A 17,277-nucleotide genomic window follows, 5' to 3' on the forward strand; every position below is an offset into this window, starting at 1 on the left:
AGAAACATGCAAACATCAGGTTATTTTAACATTTGAATATGAATTTTGAAAGGTTTTTTTAAATCAAAAATATCATTTCTAAAATAAATTCACCAAATGATTATTCTGTAATTTAATTGCTCAGTGTGAAACTAACACAATTCCCTTCAATCCAGCCCTAGAAGGTAGCCAGAAGCGGTCGACAGCCATTTGTCATCTACACATACAGTCCAGAGAAACAAAATCAGTCAATCGTTAGACTTTGCTCCAGCTCCTCTGATGTAGCTAAGCCATACATATCAGAAGGTGCCAAGTTCAATTCCTGGTCTGTGCTGGGTTAGTTGATCTTAATTAGGGCAGTTGCTTGGGTGTTAAAATTGGCTCTTGTGCCCCAGAGCTAGAGAAGGGCCACTGACTGCAATCTGGTGAATGCCTTCTAGACATTGGGTGAGAATGGGATTGTGCTTTTTGTGATGCCTTTCATGGTAAGATATCCTGACACCACTCACTCTCTCGGCTCACACGTAAGAATGGCCACTTTAATGAGGCACCAGAGGAGTGCTAATTCCTATGAAACTGTACTGTACCAAAATTTGGCATTCTTTGGGAGAGAAGGAAAGAAATGTAGAAAAACTAGGAAAAATACTTTGGTTTCCTGCTTACAATGGTATAATCCAATATATGAATTTAGAATAAGGATGACAAATGTGATAAAAGCATGATACATAACCGTTACACAGTAGCATGATTTGCAAAAGACTTTCATTTTCAATGTTGATCACCCTGAATTATATAATTGTCTTTTAGATTTTTCAAATGCTGGTTGCACATCAGTAGTAAAATAGTTTCATATCTTCCACCTCCCAACCCAGCAGATAAGGAAACTTCAGCACTGGGTAAAATAAATGTGTTTTGCGGGTCTCTCGTTTAAAAGAAAAAATATATTATGAGAGATAATATTAAACATAATACATGCTCCCCTTAATGAGTAAACAGAACTCCTTCCCCATGTAGAACAAGGTAAATCAGACCAAAAGGTCTCAGGTTTGATTTCCAATATATGCTTCTATATGGGGAGAGGTGACTTTTCTCATTGGAGAGAGCGGATATCATTTTTAATATTGCCTTGCTTATAATGAGGAACAGTTTACTAGTTTCTGCAGACCTGCAACACCATTTTCTCAATGTCCACAAAGCTTCTTGTCTCTGGGACTGACATGCTGTGTTAGCTAATCTCAGACAGGGCAGCAGTTCAGGTACTACAGTGCCTATTGGCCGGGGAGGGGAAAAATCAGCCAGGGCTCCTGCTCCTGAATTCCATCCAATGACCACAGCTGTAAGTGGATGTGCGTGAACATCAGCCGGGAACAGAATCGAGCAGAATTGTGGTGTTGCTCGTTGTGGTTGGATAGTCTGCCGACACTCTAAGCTGAAGGTTCGGATTTTAATACTGGCAAATAAATAAGTTAAGATAACACCAATCAGAAAATCCAGCCTTCACTGTCTGGACTTTGGCAATGTACTGGAGAGTTGCTGACGCATAAGGAACTGGACCCCGGCAAGAGTGGGTGCCTTCATGACAGGAAGGGGCAAATTGGAAGAAAGAAAACAGAAATCTGTTCATGTAAGTGAGTGTACTTACAATGGCATACTTCGTGTCCTGCTGACACAAGGATGGTTGTAGTGTCCCCTGATTGTCGAGAGGCTCGTCAGATCTAAAGGTGGCGGTTTTACTGTAATTTAAACCACAATGAGTGAGCACACAGGTTCACTAATGCACAAAATAGTTGAAAAGACTTCTTCTGCCTTAGGAAAAATTACATTTTTTTTCTGTTTTCTTTACACTGGCAGTTTGTTACAGATTTCAGAATTTAGAATCATAGAATCATAGAAGTTTACAACATGGAAACAGGCCCTTCGGCCCAACATGTCCATGTCGCCCAGTTTATACCACTAAGCTAGTCCCAATTGCCTGCACTTGGCCCATATCCCTCTATACCCATCTTACCCATGTAACTGTCCAAATGCTTTTTAAAAGACAAAATTGTACCCGCCTCTACTACTGCCTAAAGTTTTAAACATTCAAATTTTAAGCCTTGAAGGGATAAGCACAGGCTCAGCGCAGCACAACTTCACCTTCGGAAACCACAACCGAGATTCTCCGCTGGAGTTATGCTGGCTTCCCAGCGCAGCTCCAGCAAAATGTGCCGGAAAATGCTCCCTGCTCGCCCCTGCCACTTACGGTGGTGATGGTGGGCATACAATATGTCTGCCAATATATTGCTAGACGTTACAAATTTCGGGTCTGCACTAGATATTCTCTTGGGTTCAGCGTCACTAGTCTCTCCCATAAGCAGACCCCATGTCCCCTATGATGAGGAGTTTATCTTTATTGTCCAATATCTAGTCATATGATAGCATGGCCCAAGGTTCATATCAATAAAACCTCATGTTGTGTAAAATGAATACAGTAATCTCGCACATGTCCCCATGTCTATTTCTCCTTCTGTTTGGAAGGTGGACTGATAGCAACTCATGATAGGAGACTAATTATAAACAAAGAAGTTGGTTTATTTTACATAAAATGCAGGACTGAACAAAACACAGTCTTTAGGGAAATTCAATCTAATCTCTACTGCTTCTCGTAACCTCAAAAATAACAAATTATACTGGCCTACCTTTACATTTAGAAGTCAATAATCATTCAGTTGATAGGTTCTAAATTTAGAAAGAGGGATCTCACCCCCTGTGACTGCTTCCACTCTCAGTTCGTCCACACCTCCTATATATGAGGCTTGACCTCTGACTTTCTCTCATCCCTCCATTTCAAAGGATTAAGTCAGTTGAGTTCCCAATCAACCGTACACTTTGGCTTAGGAACATCCCCCACTTTCAACACATACATGGTCTGTTCAACTAAGGCTCTGCTGTGGTTACGTGAATGAAACCATTCCAACATATTACACCCAATTTCCCCTCTGAGATGTGTGAACAAATCTCGTTGTCTTAAACTGATGAGGTCTGTGGGAAACACCATTTGCCCAGCTGGTTCATCTTATGTGCTGAATTCTAATCCGTATTCCCAAACACTGTATATTTGGGATTTAAACTCTGCTGAATTGAATTTAACTCAATACCCATATCTTGATATGTATTATCAGAAATTTCTTGTAGGTCAAATAATCAAAAATCCTGAAACATGACAGTGAACATCCTGAAATCCCATACAAATGACAAATATGACATCTGATATATTTTCCACCATTTGCGCCATAGCAATTATGGACACAAGAGACACCTGTTCATCCCTGGCATTCAAAATTTCTATCGGCAGCAGAGCACCCCTTTAAAATATAAATAGCCAAAAGGCCAATGCAATTGATTGCAGAGTCATCAATTGCATCGGCTTAGGCACTGCTTCTCAAAATTATGACTTTTATTTAACACTGTAATCAGCAGCAGAGACTGCCAGCTATGCTGTACGGCAGAAGGCCTCCAAAGCCTGCTGCAGCCAATCTCTGCCGCTCCCTCACTAACTACAGGTAAACTCCCTGGTGGAGGCTTGGGACTTCCACTAGTGTGAGGTCCAAGTGGAAAATCCAGACTCAAGTTTCTAGCTCAGACAGATTGGATTAAAGTTTTATCTCTATGTAAAGATGCTCAGATGGAAAGTGTTTGGGGCAGTTACAACCCACACCTAGTAGGTACAAGGCCATAGCGCAAATGTGTACCTAATGTTGGCTGATTCAACTGATATTATTAATCAAAGAGACCTCAAAGATGTCTGGTTTGGGAAATGGAAATGTTGTACTGATGTCCCTGCCCAGTGTGAGCTTATGGCAGATCGTCAGGCACAATAGGTAAAGCTTTGCTCTGCATTTAACTTATATATTATGTTGGGTGGAAAAAAATGAAAATCCTTTCAAGTCCCAAATGCTAATATCTCACATTAATAAATAATCAAACAACAAATAATCTCATGAATAAAAAATGTTCTGAGCAACGGTTTTACCCTCGAAATGTCTTTTCTTTTTTTAATTTGTTTATTTCGAACATTTTCAGGATTTGTTTCAAATAATCCAATCAGTTTTTTTCCCCAAAAGTTTTTTCCCTTTTCTATTTTTATTTTCAGTATGTGCTACAGGATATTACATAATGAAAATAAAAATAGAAAACATGTGGGTTCTCCATGGGTGGGATAGAACTCATCATTAGGGAAGTTGAAAGAGACCTGTGGGTGTTAGTAGAATAGTTTAAGCCCACCACTCCCTTACCAGGTCTCTTTAGCTGAGAAATGATTCAAACTATTGATGAACTTTGCATTATTTTTCTTGCACCATTTAGCTAGCTAATTATTAACATCCTCTGTTTTCCTATTAGTCTCAGTCTCTTACCTAGCACTGGAAGTACATCGATGAATTTTATCTCATATCCCCTCAGTTTGAATTTTCTTCATTTACAAACGTTTAACAGGACAGATGTACCATTACTTATGAACTAAGACGACAAGTTAAAGGTTATTAACCTGTTTGGTTTATGTTACCCAGATATTGCTAACAAAGGGCTTTACTGTCTCAGTACCAGGATTACTCGTCATTTAGAAGGCTGTTTCCAGTGGGGTTCCGCGGGGCTCAGTACTAGGTTCCTTGCTTTTTGTGGTATATATCAATGATTTAGACTTAAAAGTAGAGGGCATGATTAAGAAGTTTGCAGATCACAGAATCATAGAATGGTTACAGCGCAGAAGGAGGCCATTCGGCCCATCGAGCTCGTGCCAGCTCTCATGAAGAGCAATCCAGCTAGTCCCACTCCCCCACCCTTTCCCCGTAGCCCTGCAAATTTTTTCCCTTCAAGTACTTATCCAATTCCCTTTTGAAATCCAAGATTGAATCTGCCTCCACCACCCTTTCAGGCAGTCCATTCCAGCACATAACCACTTGCTGCGTAAAATAGTTTTTACTCATGTTGCCTTTGGTTCTTTTGCCAATCACCTTAAATCTGTGTCCTCTGGTGCTTGACCCTTCCGCCAACAGGAACAGTATCTCTCTATCTACTCTGTCTAGACCCCTGATGATTTTGAACACCTTTATTAAATCTTCTCTCCACCTCCTCTACTCTAAGGAGAACAACCCCAGCTTCTCCAGTCTATCCACTTAACTGAAGTCCCTCTTCCCTGGAACCATTCTAGTAAATCTTTTCTGCATCCTCTCTAAGGCCTTCACATCCTTCCTAAAGTGCGGTGCCCAGAATTGGACACAATACTCCAGTTGTGGCCAAACCAGTGTTTTATAAAGGTTTTATAAAGGTTCATCAGACCTCCTTGCTTTTGTACTCTATGCCTCTATTTATAAAGCCCAGGATCCTGTATGCTTTTTTAACCATTTTCTCAACCTGCCCTGCAACGACCTGTGCACATATACCCCCACATCTCTCTGTTCCTGCACTTCCTTTAGGATTGTACCCTTTAGTTTATATTGCCTCTCCTCGTTCTTCCTACCAAAATCATAGAATCATAGAAAGGTTACAGCATGGAAAGAGGCCATTCGGCTCATCGAGTCTGTGCCAGCTCAATGCAAGTGCAATCCAGCTAGTCCCACTCCCCCGCCCTTTCCCTGTAGCCCTTCAAGTTTTTTCCTTTCTAGTATTTATCCAGTTCCCTTTTGCAGGCCATGATTGAATCTGCCTCCACCACCCCCTTAGGCAGTGCATTCCATATCCTAACCACTCGCTGTGTAAAAAGTTTTTCCTCATGTCACCTTTGGTTCTTTTGCCAATTACCTTAAATCTATGTCCTCTGGTCCTTAACCCTTCCATCAATGGGAACAGTTTCTCTCTATCTACTCTGTCTAGAACCTTCATGATTTTGAATACCTCCATCAAATCTCCTCACAAATGTCTCTGTTCGCAGAAGAACAACCCCAGCTTCTCCAGTCTATCCACGTAATTAAAGTCCCTCATCCATGGAATCATTCTAGTAAATCTCTTCTGAACCCTCTCTAAGGCCTTCACATCTTTCCTGAAGTGTGGTGTCCAGAACTGGACACAATACTCCAGTTGTGGCTGAAACAGTGTTTTATAAAGGTTCATCATAACTTCTACACTTTTGTCCTCTATGCCTCCATTTATAAAGCCCAGGATCCGTATGCTTTTTTAACCGCTTTCTCAACCTGTATCACTTCGCACTTCTCTGCGCGAAATTTCATCACCCATGTATCCACCCATTTCATCAGCCTGTCTACATCCTCTTGAAGTCTATCACTATCCTCCTCACTGTTCACTACACTTCCAAGTTTTGAGTCATCTGCAAATTTTGGAATTGTGCCCTGTACACCCAAGTCCAAGTCATTAATATATATATAAAAAAAGGCAGTGGTTCTAGTACTGACACCTGGGGGAACACCACAGTATACCCTCCTCCAGTCCGAAAAACAACTGTTCACCACTACTCTCTGTTTCCTATCACTTAGCCAATTTTGTATCCATGCTGCCACTGCCCTTTTTATTCCATGGGCTTCAACTTTGCTGCCAAGCCTATTATGTGGCACTTTATCAAACGCCTTTTGGAAGTCCATATACACCACATCAACCGCATTGCCCTCATCAGCCCTCTCTGTTACCTCATCAAAAAACTCAATCAAGTTAGTTAAGCACAATTTGCCTTTAACAAATCCATGCTGGCTTTCCTTAATTAATCCACACTTGTCCAAGTGACTGTTAATTTTGTCCCGGATTATCGTTTCTAAAAGCTTCCCCACCACTGAGGTTAAACTGATTGGCCTGTAGTTGCTGGGTTCATCCTTACACCCTTTCTCGAACAAGGGTGTAACATTTGCAATTCTCCAGTCCTCTGGCACCACCCTCATATCGAAGGATGATTGGAAGATTATGGGCAGTACCCCCGCAATTTCCATCCTTACTTCCCTCAGCAACCTAGAATGCATCCCATCCAGACCTGGTGACTTATCTACTTTAAGTACAGCCAGCCTTTCTGGTACCACCTCTTTATCAATTTTTTGCCCATCCAGTATCTCAACTCCCTCTTTTTTTACTGTAACTTTGGCATCAACTTCTTCCTTGGTAAAGACAGATGCAAAGTACTCATTTAGTACCTCAGCCATGCCCTCTGCCTCCATGAGTAGATCTCCTTTTTGGTCTCTAATCAGCCCCACCCCTCCTCTTACTATCCATTTACTATTTATATGCCTATAGAAGACTTTTGGATTCCCCAGATGATACAAAAATTGGCCGTGTGGTTGATAGGAGAAAAGCTGAAGACTGCAGGAAGATATCAATGGATTGGTCAGGTGGGCAGAAAAGTGGCAAATGGAATTCAATCCGGAGAAGTGTGAGGTAATGCATTTGGGGAGGGCAAACAAGGCAAAGGAATACACAATAAATGGGAGGATACTGAGAGGTATAAAGGAACAGAGGGACCTTGGAGTGCATGTCCACAGATTCCTGAAGGTAGCAGGACAAGTAGATAAGGTGATTAAGAAGGCATATGTGATACTTTTCTTTATTAGTCATAGCATAGAATATAAGAGCAGGGGGGTTATGCTAGAACTGTATAAAACACTAGTTAGGCCACAGCTTGAGTACAGTGTACAGTTCTGGTTACCACATTACAGGAAAGATGTGATTGCACTCGAGAGGGTACAGAGGAGATTTACGAGGTTGTTGCCCGGACTGGACAATTTTAGCTATGAGGAAAGATTGGATAGGCTGAGGTTGTTTTCTTTGGAACAGAGGAAGCTGAGGGGAGATTTAATTGAGGTGTACAAAATTATGAGGGGGCATGATAGAGTGGATAAGAAAGACCTTAGCAGAGAAGTCAATAACCAGGGGGCATAGATTTAAGGTAATTGGTAGAAGGATTGAAGGGAGCTGAGGAGAATTTTTTTCACCCAGAGAGTGGTAGTGGTCTGGAACTCACTGCCTGAAAGGCTGGTAGAGGCAGAAACCCTCATCATATTGAAAAAGTACCTGGATATGCTCTTGAAGTGCCATAACCTACGAGGTTACGGACCAAGTGCTGGAAATTGGGATTAGGCCGCTAAGCTCTTTCTCAGCCGGCACAAACATGATGGGCCAAATGGCCTCCTTCTATGCTGTAAATTTCAATGATTACATTTACACTCTGTGGCTCCAACTACAGCCTTTCCCTCTGGGTGCTCCCAATGACTAATGCGAAGCATACAAGCGAGTTGTGAGAATATATCTTGCCCCAGACAAAATGACTTTCACATTTACATTTACACCCCCATTGTTTATAATGAAGAAGACAGTATAAAATAAAACCTCTTTCATGGTATAACTACCAACCAATAAAGTAACTTCACCTGCACCCCTATGAAAGAAAAAGGTAAGATCAACTAAAGTTCTCAAATGACTTATTACATAAACATGTTATTAAAAAATTGAATTGAGATGTAAATTTTGGGGCCTTTGGAGTCAGTCATAATCTCTTGTCTGTTCCCAAACTGTATTTCTGTCTAATTCTGTATCATTCGTCATTGTATAAAATTACTTCTGTTTGCTATTTGTAGCAACATTTTAAATGTGCTCTTCAAGCTCATGTTTACAATTTCACTAAAATAATGAATAAACAAAATCCTACCCTATGTGTAGATATATATCATGTGCATATTAGAAATCACCCTTACTCTTTCTGATTCGAGGCTTGAGGTTCCTGTTAACCGGAGGAGGTTCAAGGTCTATAGGAAGTGTAGGTAATGGACTGAGAGAAGGCAGATTGTCAGTGCTGACTGAGGGGAAGACCAGGTTAGTACAGGCTGGACTCATGGGGATGTAACCATCTGATGTGTAGTCAGCTGCAGACATTACTGGAGAGGATCCTGGATTCATAGGAACATAGCTGTCATCAGCGCTGTCCGTGGTACTACATTGCTGGCCAGGAAGCTTCTGCTTTAACAAAGAAAAATACTTGTGTTTACATAATGCTGTGTTGAAACATCCCAGAGCACCTAATGTGATGTATTACATTTTAGATTGCGGTGCAGAAGCTCACAATGGCACACACACGGTGGGTTAAATAGCCTCCTTCTGTAACATAAGTTCTATGATTTAAATAAACAGAAAGATTACGAGGTATGTTAGGCCAACTGTACAGAAACATATTGGCCCAGAAATTGGTGGCAAAATAATGACGAGTTTAATGTGCACGTCATTACTAGTGTGTAAATTGTCCAGCAACTTGTGGCGAGGAAGAGATACCCCATGAGTTGCAAATCGCCACAAATTGCTGGACGATTTGTGCCCCTCCGCCGTTAGCCTCATAAAAATGGCAGCTCGCTGTGAACCTCCCCGTCAGTTTCAAGATATTGCTGCATTTGCGCATTAATTGGCAATTAAACTTGCCACATAAAGTTAGGGTTGGTAATTAATAATGTAATGACCCTTTCAATGATGAGATTTTTATGTTCACACAACCTCTCCAGCCCAGAAAGGGAACAATTGAAACTGTGGAGTCTCATTCCTACAGGTAGTAAATTGTTCTTAGAGATTTTTTAAATTTAACATTTTAATTTTTTTATCTTACTTTTCTTGTCTCTTTTTTTTTCTCTCTCTTAATTCAATCTTTCGTTCCCTCTTTTTACTTCTCTTTCTGTACCTGGTTTGACCCTAATTCACCCTGTTTCCTTTTCTGTCGTTCCCCTGCTTCTTTCTCAATCCTTAAATTTTAATTGGTTAAAGAGATAGATTGTTGGTCCCATCATTCACCAAGGTCCCAGATGCCCCATTGCCCTCACTGTGCCATTATCACCTCGCACTTCCAGCAATTAGTGGCACAAAAATTTTTGGAGTTGAATGCCCTCCTCCTTTAAGACGCTCCTTAAACCTATCTCTTTGACCAAGCTTTTGGTCATTTGTCCTAATATGTCTTTATGTGGCTCAGTGTCAAGTTTTGTCTGATAACGTTGCTGTGAAGTGCCTTGGAACGTTTTACAACATTAAAGGCACTAAATAAATGCAAGTTGTTGTTGTTGATTATACATGCATGATTAGACGTATCTGTATGGAATATGCTCATTTGTAAATGTGCCCAGTGGTGCCCTACTTGCTGATGATAAGAGATGATGGGGGAGAATTTCAGGTCGGCCGCTGGGCATAAACGGGGTGGTAGCGCCCCAAATATGGTGAGGCATGACTTACTGCCCCATTCCTGCTGACGATATCTTCCCGAAGCCCTACCATTGGGTGGCTGGAGCTCCTGTCTGAGTTAAAACATAAGCCCTTTTAATATGCAGATCTGGGTCGTACGACATTCACAGGACTCCAATTGCCACCTTAGGACTCAATCGGGTGGAGCATGTGCCATGAATGCACCGCTAAGTTTCTGCTGGTCGTCCAGCTGAAGAGGAGCCAGAAGGTAAGTTTTAATTTCATTTTGAGGGGTTGGGAGGAACTCCACAAAATAACCTGGGCCACTGCCGCACCGGTCCACCCTACTGAGAATGGACCCCCCCACCCCATACCTACCTTTTTCCAGGCCAAGATGGCCAATATTGCGGCAGCCCAGAGCAGGCAAGCTGGCCCAGGGTGCTTGTTTTGTGTCCGCCGGCCCTATGTTAATGTTACCCTCAAAATGGACTGGGACTCTCAGCGGTACTATCGGGCAGCTAGCGGGCACACTCTACTGGAGGGAAAATCTACCCCAATGGGTGTTATCATTGGGGGAGGAGAAATCAAACCAGATGGGACCTATCTAATTCTTAAGAGTACTTTGTTAATAATTAAGTTTTTTGTGATCTCTATAGCTTGGAAATTGTAGCTGCATACAAACACTCAGTACATTTGTATGCAATTCCTCTGCCCATTATTTTAACATAGGCATTAACTTATTTATTTAAACATGTTAATCCCTCTATTAAAATAGGTGATACATGGGGGTACATTTTAACGGGAAGCTAGGAAAAGAGTGGGTCGGGGGGGGATTTCCTGATGGGAATCCCGGAAGTATGGGTTTCCTGGACGTCCTTACGATTTTGACATAAGGACGTCTTTCAGTTTTTTTCAGTAGGTTTCCTGCCCGACAGCTAGCCAGATTGACAGACTGGCCAGCAGTCGGACGGGAGAGCAGCCAGGGAGCAGATACCAGCAGGTAAGTCTTAGTTTGGGGGGGAGGGATTGGTCATCGAGGGAGGTACAGTCATCGGGGGGGTGAGGGGGGTCGGACATCGGGGGGAGTCTGAGATTGGGGTCGGTGGTCATTGGCAGTTATCAGGGGCTTAGTCATGGGGGCGTCAGATATTGGGTAGGTCGGACATCGGGGGAGTTGGAGCTCGTGAGGGAAGGGGTCGGAGCTCATGGGGGCATCAGAGATTGTAGGGGAGTCGGACATCGGGGGGGGGATTGGAGCTCGTGGGGGAGGGGGTCGGAGATCGTGGGGGGGGTCAGAGATCGTGGGGAGATTCGGAAATCGTGGGGAGGGGTTTGGAGATCATGGGGAGGGGGTTTGGAGATCAAGGGGGGGTTTGAAGATCATGGCGGGGGGGTGGTCGGCCGATTGTGTGTGTCAGATCATGGCAGGTAGGCTTGTTGGGCCTGGAGGAAACACTCCTGCTCCTCATCAAGCAGTGCAACAAAGACACTTACCTGTTGATCCGGGCCTTCTCGCCTCCTCTTACGTGGCGTGAAGCAGACGGCCCGGGAATCCTGGCCCACAGCAGTTAAAAATAAAAATGCTGGCCCGCAGCTCCTTAAAAGATTTTACTGACTGACCCGCCCCTCAACCCGTTCCCAATCCACCTCCAACCCGTTAAAACCGGAAGTGGGCAGGTTGGAGGCGGATTGGGAACGGGTTTTACATTTTTACAATTTTTACCTTCCCACCCGACCCCAACCCACGCGTTCTTGGGAATAAAATTTACCCCATGAATTTGGTACAAATATATGGAATAAGCTTGATGGACTGAGTGGCCTTTTCTATTTCCAGACTTTCTTATTTTCCCATGTAGTACCTATGGCCTTAGAGCAGATATTTGTGCTTCATTCTCAGAATACTCACCATATTTAGATTAAACCCTTCTTCTGTAGAAGTTATGCCGTTCCCTTGAAAATCAGCAAATGGCCTAAAGTTACACTCCTCAGTATCTGAAACACAATATTTGGTTATTAGCTTTAAATATACATCACTACCTTATAACAAACAAATCAGAAAACAATAGAAATTGTCACTGGTTTCCAATTTTACTTCAGAGTTTGAGCTTTTTTGTGTTTCTTTCCCCTTGACTATACCCATGGAAACAAGAATGAATACCATCTAGCATTAACTAAAGATTTTTACGTTCAGAGAATGTGAAGGCCAAGTTACTTAATAGATTTCAATAGTAGCTTTATGAAGCTCTTTGCCAAAAAAAATTGCTTGGGATGAAAATGTCATGTGCGGATAGTTGCCTATGAACACATTAATGTGTTTGTATTAGATTCCCATGTCTAGTATTTTAACTAAATTATTAACCTATTTAAAATAAAACAAGTAAATTACTTTGTTAAAATAACCGATGCAGGAATTTCATACAAAATGTATTAACATGTTTACATTCTACTACCGCATAACACTATTTCACCCCATCTGCATTACTACGCCCAAATTAGAGGCTGAATTTCATTTCCTGATGTGTGCTGATATCATTTAAGGACCGGATCAGACTTGGCTGTGATGTCCACCCCACTCCTCCTATGATGCTGCTATCCTGCTGCTATTCACTCTCTAGTTTCACATATGAAGAATGGCCATTTGGGTGAAGTACTAGAGAAATGCTGCAGTCCATAGAACCATATCCCAACAATCTCCTTCAGGAGAAAAGGAGAGGGAATTGGAGGAATAAAATGAACATGCCTGTACCAGTCATTTCCCCTACTTAACTTTGAATAACAACAACTTGTTTTTATATATCACTTTTAACATAGGGAAATATCTCAAGATGCTTCACAGAGACATCAGGGAGGGCAAGAACATGGAGGATTTAAACACAGAATAAGAATTTTAAATTTGAGGCATTGGGGGGCTAGGAGCCAATTTTGGTCAGTGAGAACAGGGGTGATGGGCAAGCAGGACTTGATGCAAGATAGGATATGGGCAGCAGACTTTTGCATGAGCTTAAGTTTAAGGACAGTGGAGGATGAGAGGTCAGCCAGGAGATCCTTGAAATAGTCAGGGCGACAAAGGTATGGATGAGGGTTTCAGTGGAAGATGAGCTAAGATAGGGTGATGTTACAGAGGTGAATGTAGGCAATCTTTGAAATGGAGAGGATTATGGGGGTCAGAAGATCAGCTCAGGGTCAAATAGGATGCTGAGGTTGCGAAAAGTCTGGTTCAGTCTGAGACAGTGTATAGGGAGGAAGCTGGAATTAGTGACAAGGGTACAGAGTTTCTGGTGGGGACCAAAGACGATGCATAAATTTATTACATGGCATCAAAATGTGAAGCATGCTTTAAAAATCTACTTTGGGTTATTTTCTGAAAATATGAGAATATTAATCGGTGTTAAAAATGTAATAAACATTATACACTTGAACAGAGCAAGGCCCTACAAGACTACACCAATATCCAGTTCAGTAATATTACCTTTCCAACTTCTTGTTTTCTCTAGATTCGGGAGAGGGACTCTTTTGGGTATTGGTGCTGGATTTACAGCATAGGCACCATCTCCATTCTGAATCACTTTGTGTGTCTTTTCACGCTCCGTTAGTTGGTTTGGCTTCGGTGGCCGTGGGGGTGGGGTGTTGGACAAAAGGTGAAGCCCCGTTACAGCAAAGGGCAAAGCATTGTGGTTTTTGTCAAAGTTAAAGATTTGTGAGAATGAATAAACTGATAATGGAGATGAGGATGCTGAAGAAGGTCCACTTTGATCTTGGCTGGGAAGAATGACCATGTGTGAATCTTGCACATTTTTATATAGAGGTATACTGCAAGACGTTTGCGTTGGGGTGCCGCTCTTGGGCTGTAGATTCTCCAGAATATCTTCTGATCCTGTCAACTCAAAGGATTGATCGAGTGATCTATCACATGGGGAACAGCTGTTACTTCTGCAAAAAGAAAATCATCCAATTCATAAAGAGAAAGAATAAAAGACTTTCATTTATATAGTGACTATCATGTCTCTTAGAAACATCTCAAAACACTTTGTATACAATAAATTACTTTGAAACTTTAGAGACTATGGTTAGGTAGGCAACATGTAGCCATTTCGCAAATGGCAAGATCTAACAAACAACAATGAGATGAAAAACTTGTTAATAAGTTTGAGACAGAAATGTTGGACAGAACATCAGGAGAATTCTGCTCTTCTTTGAATAGTGCCGTAGAATTTCTAACATCCGCCTAAATCACTGAAACAAGCAGAAGAGGCTTTGGTTTAAACTTAACTGAAGGATGGTGTCTGAATAATGCAGCACTCCCTTCATACTGCACTGAAATATCAGCCTAGATTATGTGCTCAAGTCCTGAAGTGAGGTTTGAATCCACAACCTTCTGACAAAGACGTGAGAACCAAGTTGACTCATGAGTGCCAGGTGGCTATTGGAAACTGATGATTAATGCTATCGTATTATATAATTTCAGCTAACGTCAGTTCAAATCACAAGGTAAATTCAGATTGGCCCATTTGATCTCATCCCTCCAAAATATAAAATCTAACATTTTTCTATTACAGTATCCATCTGTTTATTAAATTAGTGCAGTATTGATATTTTAACTCCCCTTCCTAATAAGGCTATTAACAGGCCATGTTATAATTATAACAAACCAAAAATGTATAAACATAGTGGGTCCTCCCCCTGCATTACCAGGTTGTTGCTGTAACCTTTATGTGTTAGGACTGTATCACAAATAGAGAACCATAATGCATGCTGCTTTTAACAACCCGAGTTTCACAAGGGTCTAATAAATAGATGAAAATGATAATTGAAACTTAATTGATCATTTGAGCAGAGTTAGACACAAAGTAATATTTTATTTTTCCAATTTTCTCTCCTTCTCTCCTGAAGGCGCAGTCTCTGGGGTACAGTTACACATGTGCTATCAGGCTTTGGTATCATGCCATACAATCATGAATCATGGAAATTTATGGCATAGAAGGAGGCCATTCTATGGAATAAAGCCACCCAGCCAAATCCCACTTTCCAGCTCTTGGTCCGTAGCCTTGTAGGTTACGGCACTTCAAGTACACATCCAAGTACTTTTTAAATGCGATGAGGGTTTCTGCCTCTACCAACCTTTCAGGCAGAAAGTTCTTTTTCGCCCTCTGGGTGAAAAAGTTTCTTCTCAACTCCCCTCTAATCCTTCTACCGATTACTCTAATTCTATGCCCCCTGGTTATTGACCTCTCTGCTAAGGGAAAGAGGTCCTTCCTATCCGCTCTATCTTGGCCCCTCATCATTTTATACGCCTCAATTAAATTTCCCCTCAGCCTCCTCTGCTCCAAAGAAAACTACCCCAGTTATCCACTCTTTCCTCAAAGCTAAAATCTCCAGTCCTGGCAACATCCTCGTAAATCTCCTCTGTATCCTCTCTAGCGCAATCACATCTTTCCTGTAATGTGGTGACCAGAACTGTACATAGTACTCTGGCTGTGGCCTAACCAGTGTTTTATACAGTTCCAGCATAACCTACCTGCTCTTATATTCTATGCCTCGGCTGATAAAGGCAAGTATCCCGTATATCTTCTTAACCATCTTATCTACCTGTCCTGCTACCTTCAGGGATCTGTGGACATGCACTCCAAATTCCCCCTGTTCTTCCACACTTCTCAGTATCCTCCCATTTATTGTGAATTCCTTGCCTTGTTTGCTCTCCTGAAAGCATTACCTCACACTTCTCCGGATTGAATTCCATTTGCCACTTTTCTGCCCACCTGATCAGTCCATTGATATCTTCCTGCAGTCTACAGCTTTCTTCCTCACTATCAACCACACGGCCAACTTTCGTATCATCTGCAAACTTCTTAATCATGCCCCCTACATTTAAGTCTAAATCATTGATACATACCACAAAAAGCAAGGGACCTTGTACTAAGCTCTGCGGAACCCCACTCGAAACAGCCTTCCAGTCCCAAAACCACCCATCGACCATTACCCTTTGCTTCCTGCCACTGAGCCAATTCTGGATCCAACTTGCCATGAGGCTAGTTTTGCATAATAAAGCCTAAATAGTGACAGCTGATAGCTTATTCAACTGCAAGAGGATATCAATGCTGAGGCCAGTCCTGTCCGTACTCAATGTCGACAGGTTCACACTTTCTAGTAGGGGGGGGATCACTGGATAACGATCAGAGGCAGGAACCTTTTTTTTCTAACCAAGAGCATTAAAGCAAATTATTGTGCCCAGCTGCAGCACCATTGAGATCAGCTAACTCACAATAGACCAAGAATTTAATTAGGGTCTGTATGGATCTGTGCCAGACTTGAGAAAGGGACATTCCGAGGTCATGTGCTCCTAATGTAGTGCTTTATTTTTGCTTTTCACCCATGAACAAGGACACAAGCTGGAGGAGGAAAAGAGGAACATAGGAACATGGAAACAGGAGTAGGCCATTCAGCCCCTCGAGCCCGCACCGCCATTTGATAAGATCATGGCTGATCTGTGATCTAACTCCATATACCTGCCTTCGGCCCATATCCCTTAATACCTTTGGTTGGCAAAAAGCTACCTAGCTCAGATTTAAAATTATCAATTGAGCTAGCATCAATTGCCGTTTGTGGAAGAGAGTTCCAAACTTCTACCACCCTTTGTGTGTAGAAGTGTTTTCTAATCTCAGTCCTGAAAGGTCTGGCTCTAATTTTTAGACTGTTCCCCCTACTCCTGGAATCCCCAACCAGCGGAAATAGTTTCTCTCTATCCACCCTTTCTGTTCCCCTTAATATCTTATAAACTTCGATCAGATCACCCTAAACTTTAGAGAATACAACCCCAATTTGTGTAATCTCTCCTCGTAACTTAATCCTTGAAGTCCGGGTATCATTCTAGTAAACCTATGCTGCACTCCCTCCAAGGCCACTATGTCCTACCGATGGTGTGGTGCCCAGAACTGCTCACAGTACTCCAGGTGCGGTCTAATCAGGGTTTTGTATAGCTGCGGCATAACTTCTGCCCCCTTGTACTCTAGTCCTCTAGATATAAAGGCCAGCATTCCATTAGCCTCACTGATTATTTTCTGCACCTGTTCACGACACTTCAATGATCTATGTACCCGAACCCCTAAGTCCCTTTGGACATCCACTGCTTTTAACTTTTTATCATTTAGAAAGTACTCTGTTCTATCCTTTTTTGGTCCA

The 17,277-nt window shown here is 42.1% G+C and overlaps 1 protein-coding gene across 2 annotated transcripts in view; it reads right to left on the reverse strand.

The window, feature by feature from the left end:
• Positions 1–17,277, reverse strand: part of gab3 (GRB2 associated binding protein 3) — a 106,694-nt gene that overhangs the window by 11,039 nt on the left and 78,378 nt on the right. Inside the window, exons 4-7 of one of the 2 annotated variants that reach the window (XM_067997118.1) lie at positions 13,571–14,031; positions 12,008–12,093; positions 8,643–8,901; positions 1,622–1,712 (exon numbers count right to left, since the gene is read on the reverse strand). In XM_067997118.1, coding sequence (XP_067853219.1) covers positions 1,622–1,712; positions 8,643–8,901; positions 12,008–12,093; positions 13,571–14,031 — 897 coding nt within the window. Of the gene's footprint in view, positions 1–1,621; positions 1,713–8,642; positions 8,905–12,007; positions 12,094–13,570; positions 14,032–17,277 lie in introns of both variants that reach the window. The other variant, XM_067997117.1, reaches the window with a different exon arrangement.

This window comes from Heptranchias perlo, chromosome 15 (assembly GCF_035084215.1).
Source record: "Heptranchias perlo isolate sHepPer1 chromosome 15, sHepPer1.hap1, whole genome shotgun sequence".
Classification (NCBI taxonomy): Eukaryota; Metazoa; Chordata; class Chondrichthyes; order Hexanchiformes; family Hexanchidae; genus Heptranchias; species Heptranchias perlo.